This window comes from Geotrypetes seraphini, chromosome 7, assembly GCF_902459505.1.
Source record: "Geotrypetes seraphini chromosome 7, aGeoSer1.1, whole genome shotgun sequence".
Classification (NCBI taxonomy): Eukaryota; Metazoa; Chordata; class Amphibia; order Gymnophiona; family Dermophiidae; genus Geotrypetes; species Geotrypetes seraphini.
The window spans coordinates 119,087,970-119,113,822 of record NC_047090.1 but is presented as its reverse complement, the minus strand read 5'-3'; the positions used below and the strand labels follow the sequence as shown (position 1 = coordinate 119,113,822).

Here is a 25,853-nt window from a genome sequence, read left to right as displayed (position 1 = left end):
TGTTGGCTATGGTGATTTTCATTACTGCTGGATAAAGAAGGCCGAATCTTGCCCCTAGAGCTCGTAGTTGGGGTCTCATGTCTAGGAATTGTTTTCTTCGTGATGCAGTTTCTTTTGCAAAGTCAGGGACAATGTGGATTCTTGCATCCTGACATTTGAGGTTTTTATTTTCTTTTGCAAGTTGGCAGATTTCTACTGCTTGTTGGTGTCTCAAAAGTTTAAATATTAATGTTCTTGGTCTTGATTGAAGATTTTTATTCTGTGTTGGAATTCTGTGTGCTCTTTCTATTTCTAATGGAGCTTTGAATTTTAAAGGTAGTATTTTAGGTAGAAATTGTTCCAGGAATGTTATAGGGTCATTTTTTTCTACCCCTTCTGGAATCCCGATGATCCTTAAATTATTTCTTCTTTCTCTATTTCTGCTATCTTCCAAGTCTCTTTTAATTTCTTCAACTTCTTTCCATATTATTTTAGATTTTCTCATGTCTGTATTCAGTTGTTCTGTATTGTTTTCTAGATCATTTATTTTATCTTCAACTATATCCACTCTTTTGGTGAGTAGTGCGGCATCTTCAATTGCTTTTTTTAGTTTTTTATTGCTGTCTAATACTATTTCTTTAATTTGTCTCAATTCTTCCATGACGTCGGGGCTTTCATCTGATGGCAATGGAACTTTTGAGGGTGTGTTATTTGGCTCTGGTTTTGATCTTTTATTGCTGCTACCAATACCTGAACCACTTGCTTCTGAATCACATTTGTTTTGTTTTTTAGATGTCATCTTCTGTTATTTTTCTCTTCTCTTTATCTTTGCTTTTCTTCACTGTCTCTTTGTATCAGTTTCAATATTTTGTCTCTTATCTCTTTTCTTTTGAATCTTCAATTTATGTTTTTACTATTTGCTATATCAAAAAAAATTTTTTTGTCCCAATCTTATATTTAGATCAGATTTAAAAATTTTTATAATATTCTTAGAGCAACTGTGAGTTATTTGACTCAAGTTCTATTGCTGTGAATACAAAAATTTTTGGTAGTCCTTCTCTTTGTTCTTTACCTTCAAGCCTTATCTCAGCCTCTATGAAGGCTTTAATATTCAAATTAGCAGTCTTTCTTTCCTTAGATTTTTAGATATAGCTGTTCAATCTTTTTACAGATTTATTTTAATAAATCCATTAGTCATTTTTTGTTGATACTTTTCTTCAGCGCTAAAAATCAGTATTTTTTTTTCCTCTCCTTTTATTAGCCCAATCGCAGCTCTTATCAAGGAGAACAATATTCCATCCAGTATATTTTTAGTATTTTTGATGTAAATTTTCAGTTTTCAGCGTTTCTTAATTATCTCGATGTTACTTTTCTTCAAGTATTTTTTTTTTTTTTTTGCTCTCCTCTTATAAGCCCAATCGCAGCTTCTATTGAGGAGAGCACTATTTCATTCAGTATATTTTCTTTTTTACTGATGTATATATTTTTCAGTTTTCTGCACCTCTCATTTCTTAAGGTAAAAAAAAAAACCGTTAAACCTTTATTCTGCCCAAGCGCTGAAAAAAAAACCGACAATCTCCTATATCATAGGTTTCTTTCAATTTCAACAGTGGAGATCAGTATCTATATTATATTTATATTATATTATTTCAACCGCCGTTTTCCTCGTAAAATTGGCAGCAAGGCTCCTGTTCAAAGCTGCCTGCTGAGGAAATAATAAAACCGTTGCTAAGTAGGTTTTCACAGGATACTTCGCTTTATCTCTGGCAGATAAAACAGCCAATCTCTATAGTATGTCAGGAAGCAGCTATCCTACATATTAGTTAAAGAGGAAGATTTTATCTTTAAATAGCTCACCGGCAGTTTTCAAGTTCCGTTAATCTCCAGCCTTTTACATCTTTCTTCTCAGATATAAAAACGGGACTTTTACTTCCACTTTTTTATATTTAAAACGTTTCTACGTCTCATTTAATGAGTTAGATTTTAAGTTCTCTCTCTCAAGTTTGTAGGAAATTATTTTTTTTTGTAGTAATTTCTGTTAAATATGCTTGTTTATACGGAGCTTCTCCTTCACCCGACCGTCATCATCCGCGTCCAAGCCACGCCCCCTGCTGTTTGTAATTCTTGTAAAGATATTGGATTTTCCAAACTTCTTTTTATATGATCAGGAATCTTCGGACCTTCAATATTATTTAAAAACTCTACACCATCTTTTTCTTTACTTAAATAAGACTCAGAAGAATACAGGTTTTTATAATAATTTAAAAATTGTTTTAAAATAGGACCAATCTGAGAATGAATATCACCTTTTTCATCTTTTATTGCATTCATTTTCGTCTTTCTTTTTTTCACTTTAAGATAATTAGCCAATAATCTTCCCGCCTTATTTGAACTACCATAATACAAAGCTTGCTGACATAGAATATTTTTTTTAGCCAATTTAGAAGAAATCTCATTGTATTTATATTTTGCTTTTAATAAAGCTTGTAACGTAGAATTCTCCCACTTATTAATCAATTTCAATTCTAAGTCTTTTATTTCTTGTTCCACTTCAGTAAATTGCTTATTTAGTTGTTTTTTAGAATAGGCTGAAAATGATATAATTTGCCCTCTCATCGTTGCCTTAAAAGCATCCCATATTATTTCTAAAGACACTTCCTCTGTAATATTATTTTGAAAATATTCATCAATCTTTGATTGAAATTCTTCACAAAATTTTGGATATGCAAGCAATGCATTATTAAATCTCCAGACAGTCCTAATATTATCTGGATCATTAAAATTTAAATTAATCCACACTCCACCATGATCTGATAAAATTATTGGTTCTATAGAGGCTTGAGTAACATCTTGTATTAGCCCATCAGAAACAAAAATATAATCAATTCTGGAAAAAGATTTATGAACATGTGAATAAAATGAAAAATCTCGATCATTAAAATGAAGAATTCTCCAAATATCCTTTAAATTACAAGAATTTATAAAATTTTCCAACCCTAAAGATTTTGAAATTTTACTAGTTTTTTTATCCAATAAAGGGTCCATAACAGCATTAAAATCTCCTGCCACTATCAAATTATTAGCAGCCAGTGGTAAAATTATTGGTTGTAGAGTTTTAAAATATTCAATTTGATTCGAATTAGGGACATACACATTAAATAACGCCACGGTATTATTGCCCATACTCATGTTCACATGTACCCACCTTCCTAATTTATCTGCAGCCACCATACTAAATCCTGCTGAACATTTTTTATTTATTAAAATAGCTACCCCAGCTTTTTTCCCCACCGCCGGTGCAAAAAAACAATCCTTCACCCAATTACCAATTAATTTTTTTGATTCATTTCCATTAAGGTGAGTCTCTTGTATGAAATAGACATCCGCATTCAGTTTTTTTAAATATAGCTTGTATTTTTTCTTTTTATCGGATGGTTGAGACCATTAACATTTAGTGAAAGAATCTTTAGAGTCATTATGTCAAATCAAACCAATAAACAAAATATTCCCAACATCAATATTATATCCTCTTTTCCCCTTTTTAAAAATAATATTAGACCCCATCCCCTCCCCTGTACCCCTCTCTTGGCGATTTTTAAGAATCCACCGGCGTGTTCATTTCAATTTTGAAGAGCCCATTTGCATGGCAGTGTCGTAAACTCCTAGAAAGCTTGCTAAAGACGACAGGCCATTTTGATAATCCACCAATAAAATGCATGCAGGCTAAACCTTGTGAAACCGTTTAGCGAGTGCGTTAAAGGCAACCTAAAGTTTTGAGAATCTGGGCCTAAGTGACCACAAACAGAAAGTACTAATGTAGACAAAAAATAAGCAAAACACTAAGATACCAGATTCTGCATGTAGTGCAACACCAGAAACCAAACAGAAAGAAATGGCTGCGCAAGTTCATGGGGCAGGCTTGTGAGACCATGAGAATGCATGAGACTGCCCCGGGAATTTGCGCAGCCATTTCTGATCACAGCTCTATCCGGGGCAGGAGTGAAGAAAAATCGATCCTGCCATGCTTCACTGCTAGATCATCAGGGTTCAAAAGGTCTGGGAGGTAAGGCGGGAGGGAAGGAGGTGGTTAACATTTGGCCGGGACAGGATGCGGGAAGGATTGTTTCTGTCCCGGCTCACCACTTGACCACCAAGGCTCAAAGGAGGCCTGCAGTGGGCATCGGAGGCAGGGTGCATAGCTGGGAAGGAAGGGCAATTGAATATAAAACCCCCGGTTTGTATTTGAGTGAACCTTTTCCCCCTTTTTTTGGGGGGGGGAGGAGGGAAGGAGGTTTATAATCCGATTGGTTTATATTCGAGTATGTACAGTAGTTTTCCATTTCATCCCTTCCTCTCCATCCATGAACACCATCTCCACCCATCCATTGTGAATTTCCTCCCTATCTCTTCTGTCTAACATTGTTCCTGTGTCTTTTTCCCTATGCTTTCACCCAGACCAGTTTTACTATGTCTATCCCTTCCTTTGTCTAGCTTCTCTCTTTTTCCTCCAGCACCTGACCCTCTTTGCCCCTCGGTAATTCCTCCACCTTCAACCCTTGGTCTGGCAATCTCCCCCTCCCTCGAACAACCAAGCAGCTCTCTTCCTCCGCTCTCCCTATCCACCTGCAGTGCAACAAAATTATCTTTGCTGGTAGCAATAAAACCAGGTTGTCTCTAGCCAACCCTAGAAAATATTTTTAGTTTAATGAAGTTATGGACTGTTAGTTTAACCATTGATAATGAATGTGACCGTTGGGTAGACTGGATGGACCACACAGGACTATCTGCCATCATCTACTTTGTTATATAATACTAGTGTTTAAGCCCGTTACATTAGAGGATGCTAGAATATATGTCTGTCTTTCTTTCTGTCTCTCTCCCTGCCCCTGTCTTTTTCTTCCTTTCTTTCTGTCTCTGTCCCTCCCACTGTCTGTCTGTCTTTCTTTCTTTCTTTCTATCTATCTCTTTCCCTCCCACTGTCTTGTCTTTCTTTCTGTCTCTCTCCCTTCCTGCATGTCTGTCTGTATTTCTGTCTCTCTCTCTCTCCCTGGCCCCCTGTCTGTCTTTCTTTCTGTTTGTCTATCTATCTCTCCCCTTGGCTCCGTCTGTCTGTCTTTCTGTCTCTCTCCCCCTGGCCCCCTGTCTTTCTGTGTGTCTGTCTTTCGTTCTCGTGCACTGAGACGCTTCAGCTCCAGCCCCCTTCTCCCACCTACCTTTAAATAACTCCTTTTGCCTCCTCCCCAGACTGAACAACTGTCAACCACAGTCCGGATGCTGAGTGTGGTATGCCTGCTTCAGTTATTTTTGTGCTCTCCTTGGTCCTGTTAGATCAGGGATCTCAAAGTACCTCCTTGAGGACTGCAATCCAGTCGGGTTTTCAGGATTTCCCCAATGAATATGCATTGAGAGCAGTGCATGCACATAGATCTCATGCATATTCATTGGGGAAATCCTGAAAACCTGACTGGATTGCGACCCTCAAGGTAGGACTTTGAGACCCCTGTGTTAGATGGAGTGAGGGCAGGAGGGGGGAGTCGACGCCTCCATGCGTCCATGCTTAACGAGCCTCTGCATGCGCAGTAGAAGGAGGCAGTGTCGCTGAGGGAGGGCGATGGGGAAACCATTGCTGGCTCCTTCTATTGCGCATGTGGGGGCAAGGCATCATTGAGGCATGGAGCCACAAGATTGAAGTGCGCATGCGCGCTTAGGGTATTATAGCGGATGAATTATCAGCAAACACAAAATATGATTTTTCTGCTTCATTTGGCAATGCTATGGAATAGCAGCAAATTTACTCACCTGTAACAGGTGTTCGAGGACAGTAGTCATATATTCTCACATCTGGGTGATGTCATCCAAAGACACAGCACGGACAGTCAAAAGCGTACAGTCACTTTAAATCTATAGGACTGCCCTTACCACGTGCTTGCTGGTGCCTTCCCGCCTGATGTCAGCTTGTGGAACCTGCGGTTCAGTAAGATAGCTAAGAAGCCAACTAGGGGAGGTGGAAGGGTTGTGAAAATATATGTCTACTGTCCTCCGAGAACTTCTGCTACAGGTAACTTTGCTTTCTCTGAGGACAAGCAAAGCAGGCATGATATTCTCACATCTGGCTGCCAGGATCATGCCTCTGAGAAGATGGTTATTAGTTACTACCAATAGCCTGGCAAAACCAAAAGGGTCGGAGAAAAGTTGGTGTTTAAGAAGAGAATAAATTTTGCAGAACTGCTTGCCCAAACCAACTGTCTCATTTATAATAATTCTCCAGACAGTAGTGGGAAGTGAATGTATGGATTGAAGACCAAGTGGCTGCCTTATAGATGGGCTACTGAAGTCTTCATAGTTCATATTTATGGACAGTGACACGGCCTTCAAACGTCAGTCCAGCTTGAGCATATGCAAAGGAGATACAGTCTGCCAGCTAGAGTTCCAAGTCTGTTAGGATTGACCCAAAGAGCTGATAGTTCTATGATATTTAGTTTGATCCAAGTAGCAGGCCAGTATACATTTACAGTCCAATGTATGAAAAAGCTACATCAGGGTGAGAATGCAGTGTCAGGAAGAAGACAGGTAGAACTATGGACTTGTTGAGATAAAATTCAGACAACTTTCAAGAGGAACTTCGGATGTGTGCGAAGAACCATTCTGTCATGGTAGAATCTTGTTTAGGGTGGATCAGATACAAACGCTTGAAGTTCATTTACTCAACATGAAGATGCAAGGGCTGCGAGGAAGACTACTTTCTAAGTTAGATGTTTGCGTGAACAAGTTGAGATAAGTTCAAAGAGAGATCTCATTAATATAGAAAGAATGACATTGAGGTCTCCAGCCAATAGCTATGTATAGTAGTAGCCTTTCCTAAATCTGGAAATAAGGGATGTACAGATAACGGTTTCTAGTTTAATGGTAAATGGAAAGTGTTGCTAGCATGAGATGAACACATACTGAAGTTGTCTCGATACCAGAGTTGGAAAGGTGAACAAGATAATTTAAAACTACAGTAGAGGACAAGTGATTGGATCTAGCGAGTGAAGATTTCACCAAATAGTAAAGCAAGTCCATTTGAAAAAATAGCATCGTTTTGTGAAAGGTTTTCTGGAAGCTTCCATAATGGCTGACACTGGTGCAGATAGAACAAAGATCAACCAGATGAGTTTAAAGACACTGTGATTTGTGCACCTTTTCTGATTGGACAATTCCACTTTTTTCTGCTATTTTGTACTTTGTGGATTTGCTTCCCCTGTGTTTTGTGCAGATAGAACAAAAGCATCAACTTGGTGGGAGACAGATACCATGTTGCAAGTGCTAATGAGTGTTGACTGGGATGGAGGAAAGAGCCCTTGTTTTGTGTACGCAATGTTGGAAACACTTGAAGTGGGTTGGGTTCCTGAATACTGAGCTGTAGGAGGAGAGGGAACCATAGCTGACATGGCCACCGAAGAGTAATGAGAATCATGGTGGCTTGAACTTGGAGAAGTCTGAGTAGAGTCTTCCCAACTAGATGTATTAGAAGGAACGTATAAAGGAACATCTGTCACCAGTCAAGGAGAAAGGCGTCCGACTCCAGACAATTGAGCACATAATCTGGAGCAGAACAGCAGAAGTCTGTGGTTGTGGGGGTAGGCAAAAAGGTCTCTCTCGGGGGTCCTCCAATCTAAGAAAATCTGCCACATGAGGAATGTGTTGAGACCACTTGTGAGGTTGAAGAAGTCCGTTTAGCATGTCCGCTAAAGACATTTTGTTTCCTTGCCAGATAAACTGCTTTGATCAGGATTGTGTGAGCAATAGCCCAGTTCCATATTTGTACTGCTTCTTGGCAGAATGGGCGAGATCCCATGCCTCCTTGTTTGTTTAAGAAGAACATGGCCACTTGGTTGTTGGTGTTTGATTCTGCCAGCAACCCTGGAAGGTGCAGAGGGCATTGCAAATTATTCAAAGCTCTAGCAGATTGATGTGGAGAGTTCTCCCTTAAGGAGTCCAGACACCTTAGGTGTATAGGCCATTGAGGTAGGCTCCATAGCCTACCATGGAAGCGTCTGTGGTTAGCATCTTCCGATAGGAAGAAGACTGGAAGAGATGGCTTCTGGAGAGATTGGACAAAAGCATCCACCACTGGAGAGACTGGTAAAGTTCTGAGGTCACGTGTATTGATTGAGAAAGAGACATGGTGGCCCGAGTCCACTGGGAGGAGAAAACCCATTCAGGCATTCTTAGGTGTGGATGTGCAAACGGAATAATGCCACAGTTGATGCCATGTGACCTAGAAGACGTAACATCTGACATATAGTAATGCATGATAGGGAGGAGACTTTCTAGCACAGATGGATAAGATTGTCGACTCTGTTGAGGCAGAAAAGCTTGAATCTGCATCATTTCTGAAAAAGCTCCTACAACTCCAAGGTTTCCAGGTTTATTCTATATTTGATATACCACAATGGCAAAACATCCATGCAGTTTACATTTAGTAAAAATATTTAAAAATTAAAATAAAATCAGAAAAAAGAACTATATAATCAACAGTAAAGTAAAGATTTAAAACTGGTTGTGTGCTCCAAGATTCAGATTGATCCTCAGTAGGCCTGCATTGATCAAAGTTATTAGTCTGTTAGCCAAATGCGTCCATGAATAAAAATGTTTTTTAAAGAATTTTAAATCGTTCAAGATTGTATTCCATTCAAATATGATTTGGAAGAGTATTCCAGAGTTGTGGACCATTAACTGAAAAAATTTGGTCTCAGTAGATGCATATGTAATATGTCTTTTAGATGGACTTGTAAGAAGATTCTGTTAAAGAGAGCGAAGTGTATGAGATTGTGCATTACAATTAGTACTATTATTATGGGGTTGGAGTCGGGGTGGAGCTGGGGTGCAGCTTGAGCAGGGGTACTCGGCTGATATTTGTTAGACTTAGGGGGTACTTGGCTTGAAGAAGTTGAGAAATCTGCACTAGCAGACAAACCTGGAGTGACCTAGCTCCCATGGAAACGGTCTCTGAGCCCCGATCTGATATGCAGGTTGTACAGAGGGCTTACTAACAAGGGAACCCTCCAAAAGCAGTCTTTTTCCAAAGGTCTGCAATCTCCAGGAAAATTTACTCCCTTCAAGGCTGCTGCCTCAATGCCTAGCTTGCTTTTTCTCATGCTCTTTTTTTTTTTTAAGAATGGAAACCCATTTGCCCGAGGGCCCCCAGCTAAACTGGAGTCAGTAGCCACTGGTCCAGGAGCACAGCAGATCAGTATTTTCTATCTCCATCAGGTGGAAAATAAGATGCATTATAAAGCAATAAGAAAAAAGTTTCTACACAAGTGAATTGGGGGCAAAAGGCAGGATAGAGCGCAAAGGCAGCAGCACAAAAAAATGCAAGACCAAACTGAAAGCAAAAGTTTTGTGCTAGCAGTACTCACAGAATGAAATGAGGGAACAAGAGAAAACAAGATGCAGATTCTGGGGCCATGAAGAAATGTGACAGGATATAGATGAGATTAAGTGTACAACCATAAGGAATACTTACCCGAGCCTGATGAATCTGATAAGCATCCTCTGCATTTTTCAGTGCCTGGGCTTTGTAATATTCGCTATCTGAAAACATCATATTAAAAAATGAATTGATTTCAACACAACCAACCATTAATTTGTTTGAATGTATGGACAGTCACAAGCAAAAGGAAAGGCTACCAGAAATTTGTTTCTGTGGGAAGGTATGCATTACTGAAAGAGTCAACCCCTCTAGTTGTCTCCCATTTTTCCAAAACTGTTAATTTATTAGAATCTATTCACACAGGGTTACAGAATAGGCTCAGTATACTATTTCAGTCATTCAGCATGAATTTTGAATATCTACTCAACTTGCACGTATGTAAAATATAATTACAACTTCTATCTCTACCATCCTAACACAATCAACATCACTGCTCCTGTTTGACTGCAATTTCACACTAGGTCCTCACCATAATCCTCCTGGGTAATGTTGACAATTACACCTCCTCCAATGTCTATCTGCCTCTGAGTGGAGCTGTCATCCAGCTTGCGCAAAATTTCTTCTTGGATGCCATCTGCCCCAGCATCGTGCTTGCGGCTCATGAAATGTGCATAGAGCTCTGTTTGGGTGATCAGGAAGTTCAGCTTACGCTGCTGTCTCTTAGCCTAATAAAACAGGACAATAAAGATTGTAAATTTATATTTAATTATATTTATTAATTAATCAATGAAAATCAACACAGTCCAAATCAACTGATCAGTACACACTAGTGGTAATTTACATGGCAAAATCAAGTCACAAAACTTCGGAAGTAATAATAATAAAATTTATTTATAACCCACCCATACCTTGCAGTTCAAAGCGGTTTACATCAAAAGAAACTGCCAAGTGCAGTAGAATACAGTCAAACCTAGGTTTACAAGTGCACTGGTTTGCAAGACGAGCAAAAATTCTCGCAAATCGTGACTTGCAAACCGAGCATTGACTCGATTTGCGAGACCCCCCGCCCGCAAACGCTGCCCCCCCCCCGTAAACACCCACCCAAATTGAAAGCTTACCCCCAATGTGGCACCGGCACACAGTACCAACCCACAGGAGGTGCCTATGCCCGAAGATCGTGCCTCTCCTCCGACTGGGCCTTGAGCATCTGCGCATGCTCAAGGCCTTCTGGCTCTCGTTCTCTCCAAGAATCTCAGAGAGAACAAGAGCCAGAAGGCCTTGAGCATGCGCAGATGCTCAAGGCCCAGTCGGAGGAGTGGCACGATCTTCGGGCACCGGCACCTCCTGTGGGTTGGTGCAGCGTGCTGGTGCCACATTGGGGGGTAAGCTTTCAATTTGGGCGGGCGGGTGGATGCCAGTTTGTGGGGGGAAGGAATATGTGGAAGCGCACCAGTGGCCTTGGGGGTGGGGGGAGTCTTTTGGGGATGTGGTGGGGTGGAGCAGTGCCGGTGGCCGGGGGGGAGGGGGAATGGGAGGTGGAACGAATCAAGCGAGTTTCCCTTGCTTTCTATGGGGAAACGGGGAAACTCACTTTGATATACGAATAAATTGGTTTACGAGCATGCTTCTGGAATGAATTATGCTCGTAAACCAAGGTTCCACTGTATATATGTATTGATGTAAATCAACTTAAGAATAGTGGAAGTGGGTAAATGAATAACAGTAAATAAGGCTGCTCTATTTATTTACTATAAGAGCACTACCTCCAACGGAAGAAAAAGCCTCAGGTATTATCACGGTAGAGCAAGAAATGCTCAAACCTCCTCCACCCACATCATCGGCAAAAAACTTCCGGAGAGAATGTGCTGTTAACAGTACTCTATTTATGCAGAACTAAGATCATAAGCTGCCTTTTTAAATTGTGAATATATAAGTGATACAACGTGTTAGCCAACATTTCATGGCATATAATTGTTTCTTCAGGGCTTTATCAAATGTCACTTCCCCACATTTCTTGCGTTGCTTGCTTTTCTGCTCTTACCAGCAAGCAACGTAACAAATGTGGGGAAGTGACATTTGATAAAGCCCTGAAGAAACGGTTATACGCCGTGAAACGTTGGCTAACACATTCTCTCCGTAAGTTACAGTCAAAGAATCTCCCACCAAAAAGGTAAATTTAAATCAATCGCATTGTTTCCAATTCCTCATAATCATTTGTAAGGCAACTCCAGTCATAATTAGAAGGAGATTATCCTTGTTTTATAAGTGAGAAATTCCTTTTCTAACATTTGTACCTCTATTTTCCAAACCATAGGTAGATAATATTCCAGTAAATAGATACTGGTATACTTTTGACTTGATATCAGAAAGTCAATTAAAGAATCTTTGTGCAAAATTTGGGAAAAATAAATGTTTACTTGATCTTTTTCCAGCCCATATCTTTTGCAGTATTCCCTCTCATGCTATTTCATGGTTACAGTTCTAATAAATCATTAACTTTTCAATGTTCATTTTTCAGTTGATATGGAACATATCATGCTTTCTCCATTGCTGAAAAATACAGACTTAGATCCGACTCTCCCTGTAAGTTATTGTCCCATAGCAAACATACCGATAGTGACTAAATTAATTGAATCTATTGTTTCTAAACAGCTTTCAGAATATTTGGATAAATTCTCAATTCTCCCTTTTCAGCATAGGTTTCATACAAATTATAGTACATAAACACTACTGATTTCTTTGGTAGCGAAAGTTCAGGGTCTTCTATCTCAGGGTCGATAGGCAATTTGCTACAATTTGACTTATCAGCGGCTATTGATGTCGTTAACCATAATATTTTGATTAAATTGTTAGCTAATATTGGTCTTAACAGAAAGGTATTAGTCTGGTTTAAAATATTTTTGATGTTAAGATCATTATCGAATCCATAATGAGAGCAAGTTTTCATCTATCTGGACCTCTATTTCTGGGGTACCACAGGGCTCTCCAGTGTCCCCTATTTTAACATTTATATGACTACTTTGCAATCTTTGAAACTATTTCCAATCAAAATAATTTATTATTATGCAGATGATATTTGTATTTATTTGGAAGTTGATCCTTCTCTGAATAGTTTGAAATCAGACATTAATTCCTGCATCTTAAGAATCCAAGATTGGGCATTTTTATGGTTTGGCCCAAAAGTTGAGCAGTTGCCTAGCTCAATTTTGTTAGCCTTTGGTGACTCACAGAAAAATGATTTTTCATCTAGAATTCTGGGTTTTATTCTGGATTCTTCACTCTCATTATCTAATCAAATTAATCATGTTACTAAAAAAATGCTTTTTCAGTTTAAAGAGTACGTCTTTTTTTTTCAGCAACATTTTGCAGTTTTGGTTCAGGCCATTATTTTATCTCAGTTGGACTATGGCAACTTGATTATGCTTGTTTAAGTAAATGTAATTTGAGGAGGCTACAACTTATAAAGAATACGGTGGCTAAACCTATATACGGTAAACATAAATATGATCATGTCACACCTTTACTGAGATCCCTTCACTGGCTTCCTGTTTATTGGAGGATCCAATTTAAATGTGCAACTGTAATTTTCAAAATCCTATATGGTATTCTTTCTTCTTTGGTTCCTATCTCTTTTAATTAACAAGAAATCTCTAATTCTGGAAGCTCTCAGAAATATAAGCTTAGCTTTCCCACTATTAAAGGAATAAAAACTATAGCCAATTTTTATCAATCATTTTCTTTTTTATTCGTAAAAGTTTGGAACGACCTTCCTTTTATAATTAGAGTTCTCTCTCATCTACCCACTTTTTGTTAAGTCTGAAGACATTTATTTCAGAAATTTACTAATGATCCTTCTTTTTCAAATAATCAATCATAAAAGATAAAATTTTGGCCTAAAAGATTTAGGGCGAGATTCACAAAGCAAACTGATTGGTTTGCGAGCCCTTTATGACTAGATTTCCCTCCAGCCCCATTCACTAACGCCTGCAGCGATCTGATCCCGATCCTCCCATGCAAATTAGTAAAACCCCATGCAAAATAGCCAAGCGATTGATTCACTATCAATTGCTTGGCTATTTTAAATCGAGTTTTACTATTGGCAAACCTGACTGTCTTTTTTTATTCATTTTTTTTCCATGGCAGATATTTTATGTGTGTTACAAACGCAAAATATCTGCCCCATAAAAAAATTAATAAAAAAGGCAGGCCTGTCAAAAAATGGCCTGCTTCCTCTGACATCACTTCCTGTTTCTACATGGATGGGATGAGAGGGAAAGTTTCAGTCTAGCCTGCAGGCAGCGTTATGTGCAATGCTGACACTACCAGGGACTAACAGAAGACCCACCTTTAAGGAAGACAGGCAGAGGAGGGAAAGGGGGAAGGAATGAACTGCAATGCAAAGGGGCCACTGGTGGAAGCTATGTGCCAGGGAAAGAGAGAGGGAGAGATGCTGATCTGGGGATAGGAGGGAGGAAGATTAGCCTTTAAGGGAAAGGAAGGGGGATGGGATCCAACATATCACTTCTGTGTGGTTAAAATCAAAGAAGTTCACATTTTATATAGTTACTTATTTTGTACTGGGGGTATTACAGGATTAAGCAACTTGCCTAGAGTTACAAAGAATCGCAGCTGGAAATAAATAAAAATACTGTACCTTTAAATTTTAATGAAAGAAAACTAACATAACTTAAAAAAGGAACCACAGTTATCAGAATATAAAGCAAAACAAATGATAAAAATATTGCTACTCTGTATGGCCACACTGTACTCCCAGTAGAACTGCATTCAACAGTAAGAGGAATCCATTCAAACATGTTCACAAATCATGAATGTGCAGAGCAGTGAAAATAGAGCAGCAGAAGCTCTGGCTCTCATGTCCTATCCAAAATTTCTTAGAGTAGAATCTTGCAAACCAGAAAGCCCAAATTTAAGCTTCTTTTCACTGGAAAATTCTACTTTACCTCTCTCATTTCCTCATCCAGCTTCCGCTGTTCCAGGGCCTCTTTCTCAGCCCGTTTACGATGCTCTTTCTCCACCTTCTCGTATTTCTTCCAATAGAGCAGCATTTCCTTTGTGAGACGCCGTGCCCGAGGTAGAGTCTCCTTGCAGTTCTTTTGTGCCTGGATAGCAGCCCGGCGTACTTCCCTCATGCACTGGTGGGCCAGCTGTGCAGGGGAAAAAATTACTTCTTAAAGCTTTTTTTATTTTTTTTTAAGTCAAGCATATGCCATCCTATGCTACCACCATGACTTATATGTTGGATGCATTTGTAATGTACATCGTCTTCAGGTTTCTTGGGTAACTTGATTAATGAAATATATATAAACATATATATATAAAAAGAGATCATGCCCTGAAAATAAGCTCTAGTCTCCAGAAGCCTAACCTGAATGTCCCTGAATTCGCCAATAGCAGCGCTTTCCCCTGCCGCTGAACCCCTGCTGACCCTCCCATCTTTCCATCTCTCCCTCCCAAACGAACCCCGCTGACCCTCCGACCGCAAGACCTACAAAGAGCAGTGTCAGTAACATTCTAAACAGACTGCTTCGCAGCCTTCTCCTGCCAGGGCATTCCCTTTGCCGCATCACTAATGATGTCATCAGTAACGCAGTGCACAGAAGGCCCCGGTGGGAGAAGGCCATGAAGCAGCCCGTTTAAAGTGCTGCTGATGCTGCTCTTTGGAGGGAGCTATGTAGTTCTCGCGGTCAGCGGGGTTCGGATGGGAAGGCGAGATGGAAGGATGGGAGAGTCAGCTAAGATAGACTATCTAGGCCACTATACAACTTCCAACAGCCCTACACTAAACCAGGGAAGTCGGCAACAGCTTACCACCACCTGCTTGAAGACTAAGAACAGACTGAAGGTATTCGGAACTGCACAGCCACTTGGTACTAAAGCCAAAAGTTTGTCTCAGTCTCCACCTGCTGGTCATTGTGAGCTATTATCCATCAATGAACTGTGCCGGTCTGGAGAAACGCTTAAGGCGGCTAAATGGCCCTTTTTCTCAATAGGGTAAATAGTGCAGTGCTGCATGGTCTGTACTGGGACCGATGCTATTTAAATATTATTTATATTGATTGGCACTTGTTTGCACTTATAGTTTATTGCACTTAAACACTAGCACACTGATGATGGTGTGTGGCTTGATCCATTATGATTATACCTTTGGTTGTAATTTACAGCAATAGAGCAGGCTCTCTTTTGAATTCGCTCTTCTGAGCTTATAACCTCACACTAGAGTTGCACAAGGACAGAAATCCCACCCATCCCCGCCAGAATCCCCTACGTCCCCGCCTGCCCCTGCGAGGTATCCCCTCCATCCCCATGAGAAATCCCCTCCGTCCCCCCCATAAAAGTTACTTGTCCTTATAAAAAGCAGTAATTATTTCTGACAATTTTGATTTTTTATTTTTTTTTATTTTTTTAAGTCTTAGTTTATTTAAACCAAAAGTAAAATACAATATAAACAAACAACAGTGAATAGAAATAAGAGACACCATTGGAAGGAATTAGAATACATATTAGGTCATGTGACAAAGTAAGACTGTAGGGTTCCATACTAAATCGCTATTTTTTGTGCATTTACCTTTCAAGTCACTCAGTTTCTCAGTGCATATAAATGGATTATTAATTTATAATTTTATAGACCTATCTAAACAGTGCAGCACCTGAAAAATTCAGATCAATCAATACAGAGCTACAATGAATGCTTAACATACAAGCCACACAGATGCATTAGGTAAGAATACCCTTCCCCCCCAGAGCAATCTCTAAGCATAAGCTGGAAGAAATGGAAACATACATGGGTTAAAAGGAACAAGAGGGGGTAGGGGTGAGGGACTGATATATGAACGGTGTGGTAGCAAATCACAAAGCAAACGTGGCGAATTTCAGAGTCAAATGAGATCTCTGCAGAACATTTGTCTTTAAGTAGGATCTGAACTAGGAGATAGAAGAGAAACTAGGAGTAGAGTATGCTATTTCAAAGGGGAGGGGTAAGGGGCACAAAAAAAAAAAATAAAACCCCACCAAAACTTTGCAAACAAGCCCGAAGTATGGAGACAAAGGGGTCAGGCAGGTGTACGAGAGAACTTTTTCTGAGAATTCAAAACAAGGGAAATGGATAAGGAACAACTCACATAACCTGAACGTTCTGACTCAAGAGAAGATGAGTACAATAACATCAACACGTTAATTTCAAGATTACCTAACACTTTTTTTAACTCGGCATATGCAGTAGACAATGATCATGCTCTTCCTCATCATACCATCACTGCAGAGATTTTTCTCTCGGTCTTCACTGTTTTGATTTCACTTTTCTTGGGGGAGAGGTGGATTTTTACAATACTTTAAAGCAATAATCAGAGGCAGACTTTAAAACTACAGTCTGCATTAGAGGTCTGCACGGGAACAGATACAGACTCACCGCGGTCTCAAATTAAACAGGCTTCCAGTCTCCTTGGGTCTCTCTCGAAAGGCTTCCTTCCAGTGTCCAGTCTCCTCCTTGGGTCTCTCTCGAAAGGCTTCCTTCTAGTCCAATCTCGAGTCTCTCTTGAAAGGCTTTCTTCTAGTCCAGTCTCCTCTCTCGAGTTTCTCAGTCAGAACCTTTGGGGGATCGGGTGGCTAACTAAATACAAGGCCGTCTTCCCACTCTAGCCTTGCATGTGACCCCTCCCAACCAATCAGCAGCAAGGCTCTGTGTGCGACGTGAGCTCACTGCTCAGCATGACTGTTCCTGCTGCGGTGCCGGATCGGTCTCTTCATGAAATTTCAATTGTGGATTGACGGAGCATTAGGTAGGCCTCAGGAAAACAGTTCCATCCCTGTGGGAGTCCCGCATAGCTGGGGGATCCCCACAGGATTCCCGCAATCCCCATGCAGACCTCAACCTCACACTGAGGGCTCCCATATTAATCATTAATAAGAGTATCCAAGTTCTGGGTCTGGCCCTTGGTCTTGTGTTTTCCCTTGTGTCTTTTAAGAGGGTGTGTTAACAGCAATTGATGTAGCTGGGTTTAAAAAAGGTTTGGACAAATTCCTGGAAAAAATGTCCATAGTCTGCTACTGAGACAGACATGGAGGGAAATCACTGTTTGCCCTGGGATCGGTAGCATGGAATGTTGCTACTATTTGGATTTCTGCCAGGTATTTATGACTTGAACTGGAAACAAGAATCTGGGCTAGATGGTCCACAGATCTGACCCAGTATGGCTATTCTTATGTTCTTTGACAGAAAATGTTTCCTGTACCCAGTTAAAGATGCTTTCTATTATTGTGTTTGGAATTCATCACACTTTGCAGAATTCTTGTAGCTCAGAAATGGTTCTCATGGCCTTAGGCAAGTCTTCCCTCCACCCCCACCCCTATGAACATAGTGGAATGTGGGCACCTATGTGCGTTATAAATGAATTTATCCTTATACCAGACTCTAGTCTCGGTGGAGAAAGCAATGTTACTTACCGTAACAGTTGTTATCCAGGGACAGCAGGCAGCTATTCTCACTAGTGGGTGATGTCATCAGACAGAGCCCGATACGGACGTCTCACAAGCACGTGTTGCTTGTAGAAACTTAAAAGTTTCGAGATGCCCGCACCGCGCATGCGCCGGTGCCTTCCCGCCCGGAGAGCCGGGCGTGTCTCCTCAGTTCAGGTAGCTAGCCTGAGAAGCCAACCCAGGGGAGGTGGGTGGGACGTGAGAATAGCTGCCTGCTGTCCCTGGATAACAACTGTTACGGTAAGTAACATTGCTTTATCCCAGGACAAGCAGGCAGGTATTCTCACTAGTGGGTGACCTCCAAGCTAACCTTAGTGGGATGGAGGGGGAGTTGGCGACTTAAGAGAATAAATTTTTCAACACTGTTTGGCCAAACTGTCCATCCCGTCTGGAGAAAGTATCCAGACAATAATGTGAGGTGAAAGTGTGAACCGAGGACCAAGTGGCAGCCTTACAAATCTCCTCAATTGGTGTTGATCTGAGGAATGCTACTGAGGCTGCCATTGCTCTGACCTTATGGGCTGTGACCTTACAAGGAAGTGATAATCCAGCCTGGGCATAGCAGAAAGAGATACAAGCCGCCATCCAATTAGAGATGGTGCGCTTTGATACGGGTCTTCCCAACTTATTGGAATCGAAGGAGACAAAAAGTAGGGGGGTGGGTCTGTGTGGCTTGGTACGATCCAGGTAGAAAGCCAAAGCACGTTTACAGTCTAGAGTGTGAAGGGCCGATTCTCCGTGGTGAGAATGGGGCTTAGGAAAGAATACTGGAAGTACAATGGATTGGTTGAGATGAAATTCGGAGACCACTTTAGGCAGGAATTTCGGGTGAGTGCGGAGGACCACCTTGTCGTGATGGAATACTGTGAATGGTGGGTCCGCCATCAATGCCTGGAGTTCGCTGACTCTGCGAGCAGACGTAAGGGCTACAAGAAAAAGCACTTTCCAGGTGAGATACTTAAGAGGAGCCCTGTTGAGTGGTTCAAACGGGGGCTTCATGAGATGGGAAAGGACTACATTGAGATCCCAAACTACTGGGGGTGGTTTGAGAGGAGGGTTAACATGAAAGAGCCCTTTCATAAATCTGGCGACCACCGGATGGGCCGAGAGGGGTTTCCCTTGTAGAGGCTGGTGGAAAGCTGCAATAGCGCTCAGGTGGACTCGTATGGATGTAGACTTGAGCCCAGATTGAGATAGGTGTAGGAGATAGTCCAGCACGGAGGATAAGGAAGCTCGCTGAGGTTCCTTTGATTTAGAAACACACCATGAGGAGAATCTAGTCCATTTCTGGGAGTAGCATTGTCGAGTGGCGGGCTTCCTGGAAGCCTCCAAGATCTCCCTCACTTCTTGTGAGAATTGGTGAGGGGTTACGTTGAGAGGAACCAAGCTGTCAGGTGGAGAGACTGCAGGTTGGGATGAAGCAGTGATCCTTGATGTTGAGTAAGTAGTGAAGGAAACACTGGAAGTGGTACAGGTTCCCTGCTGCTGAGTTGAAGTAGAAGGGAGAACCAAGGTTGTCTGGGCCACCGAGGAGCTATTAGAATCATGGTGGCCTGTTCGAGTTTCAGCTTGACCAGAGTCTTCTGGATCAGCGGGAATGGTGGGAACGCATATAGAAATCGTTTCCCCCAGTCCAGTAGAAAAGCATCTGCCTCGAGGCGATGAGGAGTGTAGATCCTGGAGCAAAACTGAGGCAGTTTGGAGTTGTGGGGAGCCGCAAAGAGGTCTATCTGAGGCGTCCCCCACTGTGTGAAGATTTGGTGAAGGGGGCTGGAATGGAGAGTCCATTCGTGAGGTTGTAGAAGACGACTTAGGTTGTCTGCTAAGACGTTGTTCTTCCCCTGAATGTAGACAGCTCTGAGGAAGGCGTTGTGGCGAACCGCCCAGTCCCAGATTCGTAGAGCTTCTTGGCAAAGGAGGGCCGAGCCCGTGCCTCCTTGCTTGTTGATATAATACATGGCGGCCTGATTGTCTGTGCGAATGAGGATCACCATGTTGTGAAGTAGGTGTTGGAAAGCTTGGAGAGCATTGAAGATGGCTCTGAGCTCCAGTAGATTGATTTGATGTAGTCTGTCCGCACTGGTCCAGAATCCTTGGGTGCGGAGACCATCCAGGTGGGCCCCCCATGCATAGTTCGACGAATCGGTTGTGAGAACTTTCTGATGGGGGGGAGAGTGCAACAGCAAACCTCTGGATAGATTCGAAGAGGTCATCCACCAAAGTAGAGACTGCCGAAGAGCAGGTGTGACTACGATGTGTTTGGTTAGTGGATCGGACGTCTGATTCCACTGTGATGCCAGGGTCCACTGGGGGATTCTGAGATGGAGTCTGGCAAAGGGTGTCACATGTACTGTGGAGGCCATGTGGCCCAGGAGCACCATCAGTTGTCTCGCCGGTAGGGTTTAGCGAGTAGACACCGACTGGCAGAGATGAAGAAGAGCCTCCATGCGTTGAAGAGGCAGGAATGCTCGGAGTCGACTGGTGTCCAGGACTGCCCCGATGAAGGGGAGGGACTGAGTGGGTTGTAGGTGAGACTTGGAAAAGTTTATCTCGAAGCCCAAGTTCTGGAGGAGGTTGGTCGTAGCCGAGACCGCCGAAGTGACCTCTGGGGCTGACGGGGCCTTGATGAGCCAGTCGTCGAGGTATGGGAACACCTGTAGTCCCCTGTCCCGGAGTGCCGCGGCCACTACCACCAGGCACTTTGTGAAGACTCTGGGGGATGAAGAGAGGCCGAATGGTAGCACTCGATACTGTAGATGCAGATTTCCCACCCGAAATCTGAGGAACTTTCGGGAGGCCGGGTGAATGGGGATGTGAGTGTAGGCCTCCTTGAGATCCAGGGAGCATAACCAGTCGTTCGGCTCGAGGAGGGGGTATAGAGAAGCCAGAGTCAGCATGCGGAACTTCTCTTTGACCAGAAATTTGTTGAGGGCCCGAAGGTCCAGAATGGGTCGCAGGTCGCCCGTTTTCTTCGGGACGAGGAAGTACCGGGAGTAAAACCCTCGGTTCAATTGGTCTGGTGGGACCGGCTCGACGGCCCGAAGCTGAAGTAAGGTTTGGACTTCCTGAAGAAGGGCGGTCTGTGTCGAGCTTGAAGGATACTCTCTTGGAGGATGGTCCGGGGGGACCCGATGGAAGTGGAGAGAGTATCCGTCTCTTATGATGGTAAGGACCCATAGGTCCGTGGTTATGGCCTCCCATCGATGGTAGAAGAGATGGAGGCGGCCCCCTATGGGAGAGGCTGAGGGGTGCAGAACGGTGTCGGTTATGCTCCCAGGAAGGGAGTCAAAAGGGCTGGGTAAGCCTTAGGTGCAGCCGGTGGCTGGGGTTTTTGCTGAGACTTCTGGGGAGGTTGTCTCTTCGCAGGTTGTCTCGCAGCAGGCGTTTGTCGGGGCATGTAACGCCGCTGGTAAATCAGGGGTGGCCTGGAAGGTTGAGACTGTTGAGGTTTGGGTTTGGGCCGCAGGATGGATTGAAAAGATTTTTCGTGATCCGACAGCTTCTTGGTAACAGTTTCGATAGACTCATCGAACAGATCAGCTCCCGCACATGGTACGTTGGCGAGTCTGTCTTGAAGGTTGGGATCCATATCGATTGTACGGAGCCATGCCAGGCGGCGCATGGCTACCGCGCTTGCGGCAGCACGTGCCGAGAGTTCGAATGCATCGAAGGAGGATTGCATCAGCTGGAGGCGTAACTGGGAGAGGGAGGCTACCACTTCCTCGAACTCGAATCGAGCTTGGGTGTCTATGAAAGGAGTGAACTTGCGGAGCACCGGCAAGAAGAACTCCAGATAGGAAGAGAAAAAGAAGTTGTAGTTCAGCACCCGTGACGCCATCATGGAGTTTTGGTAGAATTTTCTACCAAATTTGTCCATCGTTCTCCCCTCTCGGCCCGGCGGTACAGAGGCATAGACCTGAGAGGGATGAGAGCGTTTAAGAGAGGACTCGACCAGTAGGGATTGGTGAGAGAGTTGAGGGCCTTCGAACCCTTTATGGTGCACGATGCGGTATCGAGCATCGAGTTTGCTGGGAATCGCCGGTATGGAGTACGGTGTTTCGAAACACTGCATGAAGGTCTGATCCAGCAGTTTATGCAGAGGGAGCCGAAGCGACTCCGTTGGAGGGTTAGGTAAATGCATGGTGTCCAGATACTCTTTGGAGTATCGGGAGCCCGTGTCAAGGGTCACATCCAGATCATCCGCCATTTGTCGGAGGAATGATGAGAAAGACAATTGATCCGCCAGCGTCGGTTTGTGAGACGGGCTGGAGGAGGAAGAGGCCTCCGGGTCCATGGACATCGGGGAATGGCAAGGAGAGTCGGGAACGGGTGTTTCCTCGTACTCCGGTCCCTCCGGTGGGGATACTTCTGATGAGGGGTATCCCATACGTTGCAGTTTTTTCTGCGGTGACACCTCCGAATGGCGTGAAGAGTGCCAGGATGAGTGTCTGGATCGATGTCCCTCTCGGTGGCGGGACGGAGATCGGGATCGTCTGTGCATCGCATGGTCTCCCGAGGCCCCCAAGTGATGGATAGGGCTGGAAGCGGTGGATCGTAACAGGGGTTGCGATGCAGGTTCTTGCGATGCTACCCAAGTCTGGTAAGGAGTGCGGAAGAACTCTTCCTGACTATGCCCAGGGCTTCGATTATCGAGCGAAGGTCTGGTCCCATGTTGGCGCGGAGGCGTAATGGGCTCTAATGGCGGCATATCGGTAAGCGAGGCTTGCCGCGTGGGCATCGCCGCCCTCCCCCGTTCGTCCTCGTCGGTTGTCGAGGTCGAACGGTGTGGGGGAGGGGGAGGGGGCGGACCGCCCCTTTGGACCGGTACCGGGAGGTCACCCTGTATGGCAGCGATGAGCCCGGGTCCGATGGTCTGCATGAGCTCAACGAATTGAGCTTCCAGCATGGACCGTAGCGAAGCCGATAAGGAGGGATCCGCACCGAAAGGGGGTCCTCCTGCACGGACATCGCATTCCTTCGAGGTCGAGTGCTTCTGCTTGGTAGCTTTCGGCACTTTGATGACCACTGGTGGTACTGTGGAAGGAAGAGGTACCTGAACCGAGGAGACCGGGGCAGGCACCGACGTCGAGCTCGTGGATGGTGTCGGGATGAACGATGCCGGTTTCACCACACTCGATGCAGGAGGGGTCGATACCGGTTTCGCACGAACCGGGGAGGTATCAGATGAGGTAGAAGCTGAAGGATCCTTAGCTGCGTCCATCTTGAACATCTACTCCCACAGTAGGCAACGCCGTTTGAATGAGCGTGCCGTAAGGGTAGAGCAAGGCCTGCACGATTTCGGGATGTGGTCAGGACCAAGGCACTGCAAACAGCGTCTGTGCGGGTCCGTGAGTGAAATCGCGCGTTGGCACTTGCTGCACTTTTTAAACCCGGTGATTGGCCGGGACATAGGCCGGAAGATTTCCGCCGCGAGGTTGAAGCCAGTAGGCCTGAGCCACGTGGCCGGCCCGTTCGACCCGCCGGAGGAAATAATCTTTTTTTTTTTTTTACTGAAAAAGAAATGTTACTACAATTAAAATTAAAAGAAAGCGAAAAACGCGGACAAGGAAGGCAAATTTAACTGAAATCAGCTAGCGCATGATGAAGTTGAACTTCTCAGCTCCGCGGAAAGAAAAGAACTGAGGAGACACGCCCGGCTCTCCGGGCGGGAAGGCACCGGCGCATGCGCGGTGCGGGCATCTCGAAACTTTTAAGTTTCTACAAGCAACACGTGCTTGTGAGACGTCCGTATCGGGCTCTGTCTGATGACATCACCCACTAGTGAGAATACCTGCCTGCTTGTCCTGGGATAAACAAAATTTCCAGGGTCTTACCTTTCTGCTATTTGTTAGGAATAAGTTGCGAGCCGAGACTTTCTGCTTGTAGGCCTAAAAAAAGAACAACTTACATTCAATAAATCAGATTTAGTAATATAAACTATACATTTATTTGCAAAATATCAAACATATGATCTATTCCAGCACAACAAGAAATCCTAAATGATTCTAAACAGAACTTCGCATTACAACTTGCTGAAGTTAGTACATCTACACATCACAAAAGCAGTTTTATGCAAGACCATGCAATGTGCAGACTACCATAATGAAACTGTCTCAAGCCAACCAAAATATAAGTGCCTGCGATACAGAATTAACGTTTATCAGTTTTGCAGTCTAAGACCTTCCATTACTCTGCGCCTGAATACAGACTAAGCTAATCATACCTTTTGTTATCAAACACTCTAGCTCACTGTACACTAATTCCCAACCCTTTAACTGTATGTACTGAAAGAAAAGGTAGTCATCAGGCCCACCTTCGGTAACTCTTTTTTCACAATACTCAGCCAAACTTTTCTCCGTCGAGCATTCAGCTGTTCAATGGTCAGGTGCTTTTTCTTGGAAAGGAGCAGAGGACCATCGTTTGAGAATTTGGCAAATACTTTAGCATGGTGGTGTCGCCGTAGTAAATCATCTTCAGAGAAATCTTCATCTCGCCGCCTCTTTTTCTTCACTTTTTTTAACTTGGCTGCAGTGACAACAGATAAAAAGGTAAGGGCTCCTTGCTAGTCTACTTTAAGATGCACCATTTCCCAAGTCTTCCTGGTCTAGAAAGACAGTCAGGGGACAGGGAATGAAGGTATATTGCTTCTGCAGCCAATTAAAGGCAGAAACAGTTCACTTTACTTTGACTAAACTATAATAGCATCTTGAAGATGGTGCAAAATTTGAGTTAGAACAAAATCTATTTACTTAAGAGCTAAAAAAAATTTAAAAAATCACAATACCAAATCATGCCAAACACTAATCATAGTTTTATCCTCAATAAAAAGTTTAACAATTGAAGAACACAATTCCAAAACTCACTTAGTCCATATTTTTGACAGTTTTGAGTTATACAGTTAATTTTGTTCATCAAAACTGACAAAAATATGGACTGAGTGAGTTTTGGAAGAGTGTTCAATTTGTTTTTGTTTGGAATATATCATCTAACTGCCTTGTATTTCTCTTCAGTTTTCTATGAAAGCTCCTGACACTTGCAAACTTTTGGAAGTCAAAAATACAGATGGCACAAACAGTATGCTTCATACTTTACAGCCATATGCAAATGAAATTGAGGCAGTTCAGACAGCAACAAATACTGAAGTATACCAGAAGGGATGCAAAAAAGCCTGAACAATTTTAAATTAATTTAAAACAAATCTTACCTTTCAATTTTTTTTCCTCCTTGATTTTCTTTTTCTTGGGTCCTAGCAGGTGACGCTGCTGCTCATAGAAGGGATCGTGAGTGGACAGCAAGCCTGCGCTATAGTACTGGTACTGCTGCAGCTGAAATACAAACAGCAAAGGTCGATTATAGCAGAGAAGTAACCAAAAAAAAAGGTGCAACTTCAAATTCACTTCTTTTTATTTATTTATTTATATTCCGCATATAATTATTCAGATCCTCAAGCATTTTTACCTATCTGTCCCAGCAGGCTCACACACTAATGTATTTGGGGCACTGGGGGGATTAAGTGACTTGACCAGGCTCACAAGGAGCAGTACGGGACTTGAACCCACTACCCCAGGGTGCTGGGGCTGTAGCTCTAATCACTGCCCCATCAGTGAGCATCTGACTCATCCTGCAGTCCACAACAAAAACTTCTTTACATTTCCACCAATAGCTCTGGCTTCATGTTCTTGTCATGCCAGCAATGTGCAAAAAGATATCTACAGAATTGAATCTTAAGTTAAATGCAGGAATTCCTTTTTCTTTTTGGATTCAGCTCACATCTTTCCAGAAGAAGATCAAGCCTGGGAAAGATTAGGTTGTTATCTCGATAATCTTCTTTCTAGTAGGCAGACACTCTATTTTTGAACCTGTGGGTAACCAATCCTTTCTCACAAGAGCTCTTATAGAGAGCCTCATAAGCATTATTTTGCTCCACTTCCCATCCTTCTTGGCTGTCCTCCAATTCCTCAGT

The 25,853-nt window shown here is 43.0% G+C and overlaps 1 protein-coding gene across 1 annotated transcript in view; it reads right to left on the bottom strand.

Annotated features, from left to right (window-relative positions):
- The window catches only part of INO80 (INO80 complex ATPase subunit), a 348,126-nt gene that overhangs the window by 230,935 nt on the left and 91,338 nt on the right, over nucleotides 1-25,853 (bottom strand). The window contains 6 exon segments of the mRNA XM_033951235.1: nucleotides 9,491-9,558; nucleotides 9,927-10,122; nucleotides 14,359-14,562; nucleotides 23,725-23,778; nucleotides 24,204-24,415; nucleotides 25,095-25,215. Coding sequence (XP_033807126.1) covers nucleotides 9,491-9,558; nucleotides 9,927-10,122; nucleotides 14,359-14,562; nucleotides 23,725-23,778; nucleotides 24,204-24,415; nucleotides 25,095-25,215 — 855 coding nt within the window.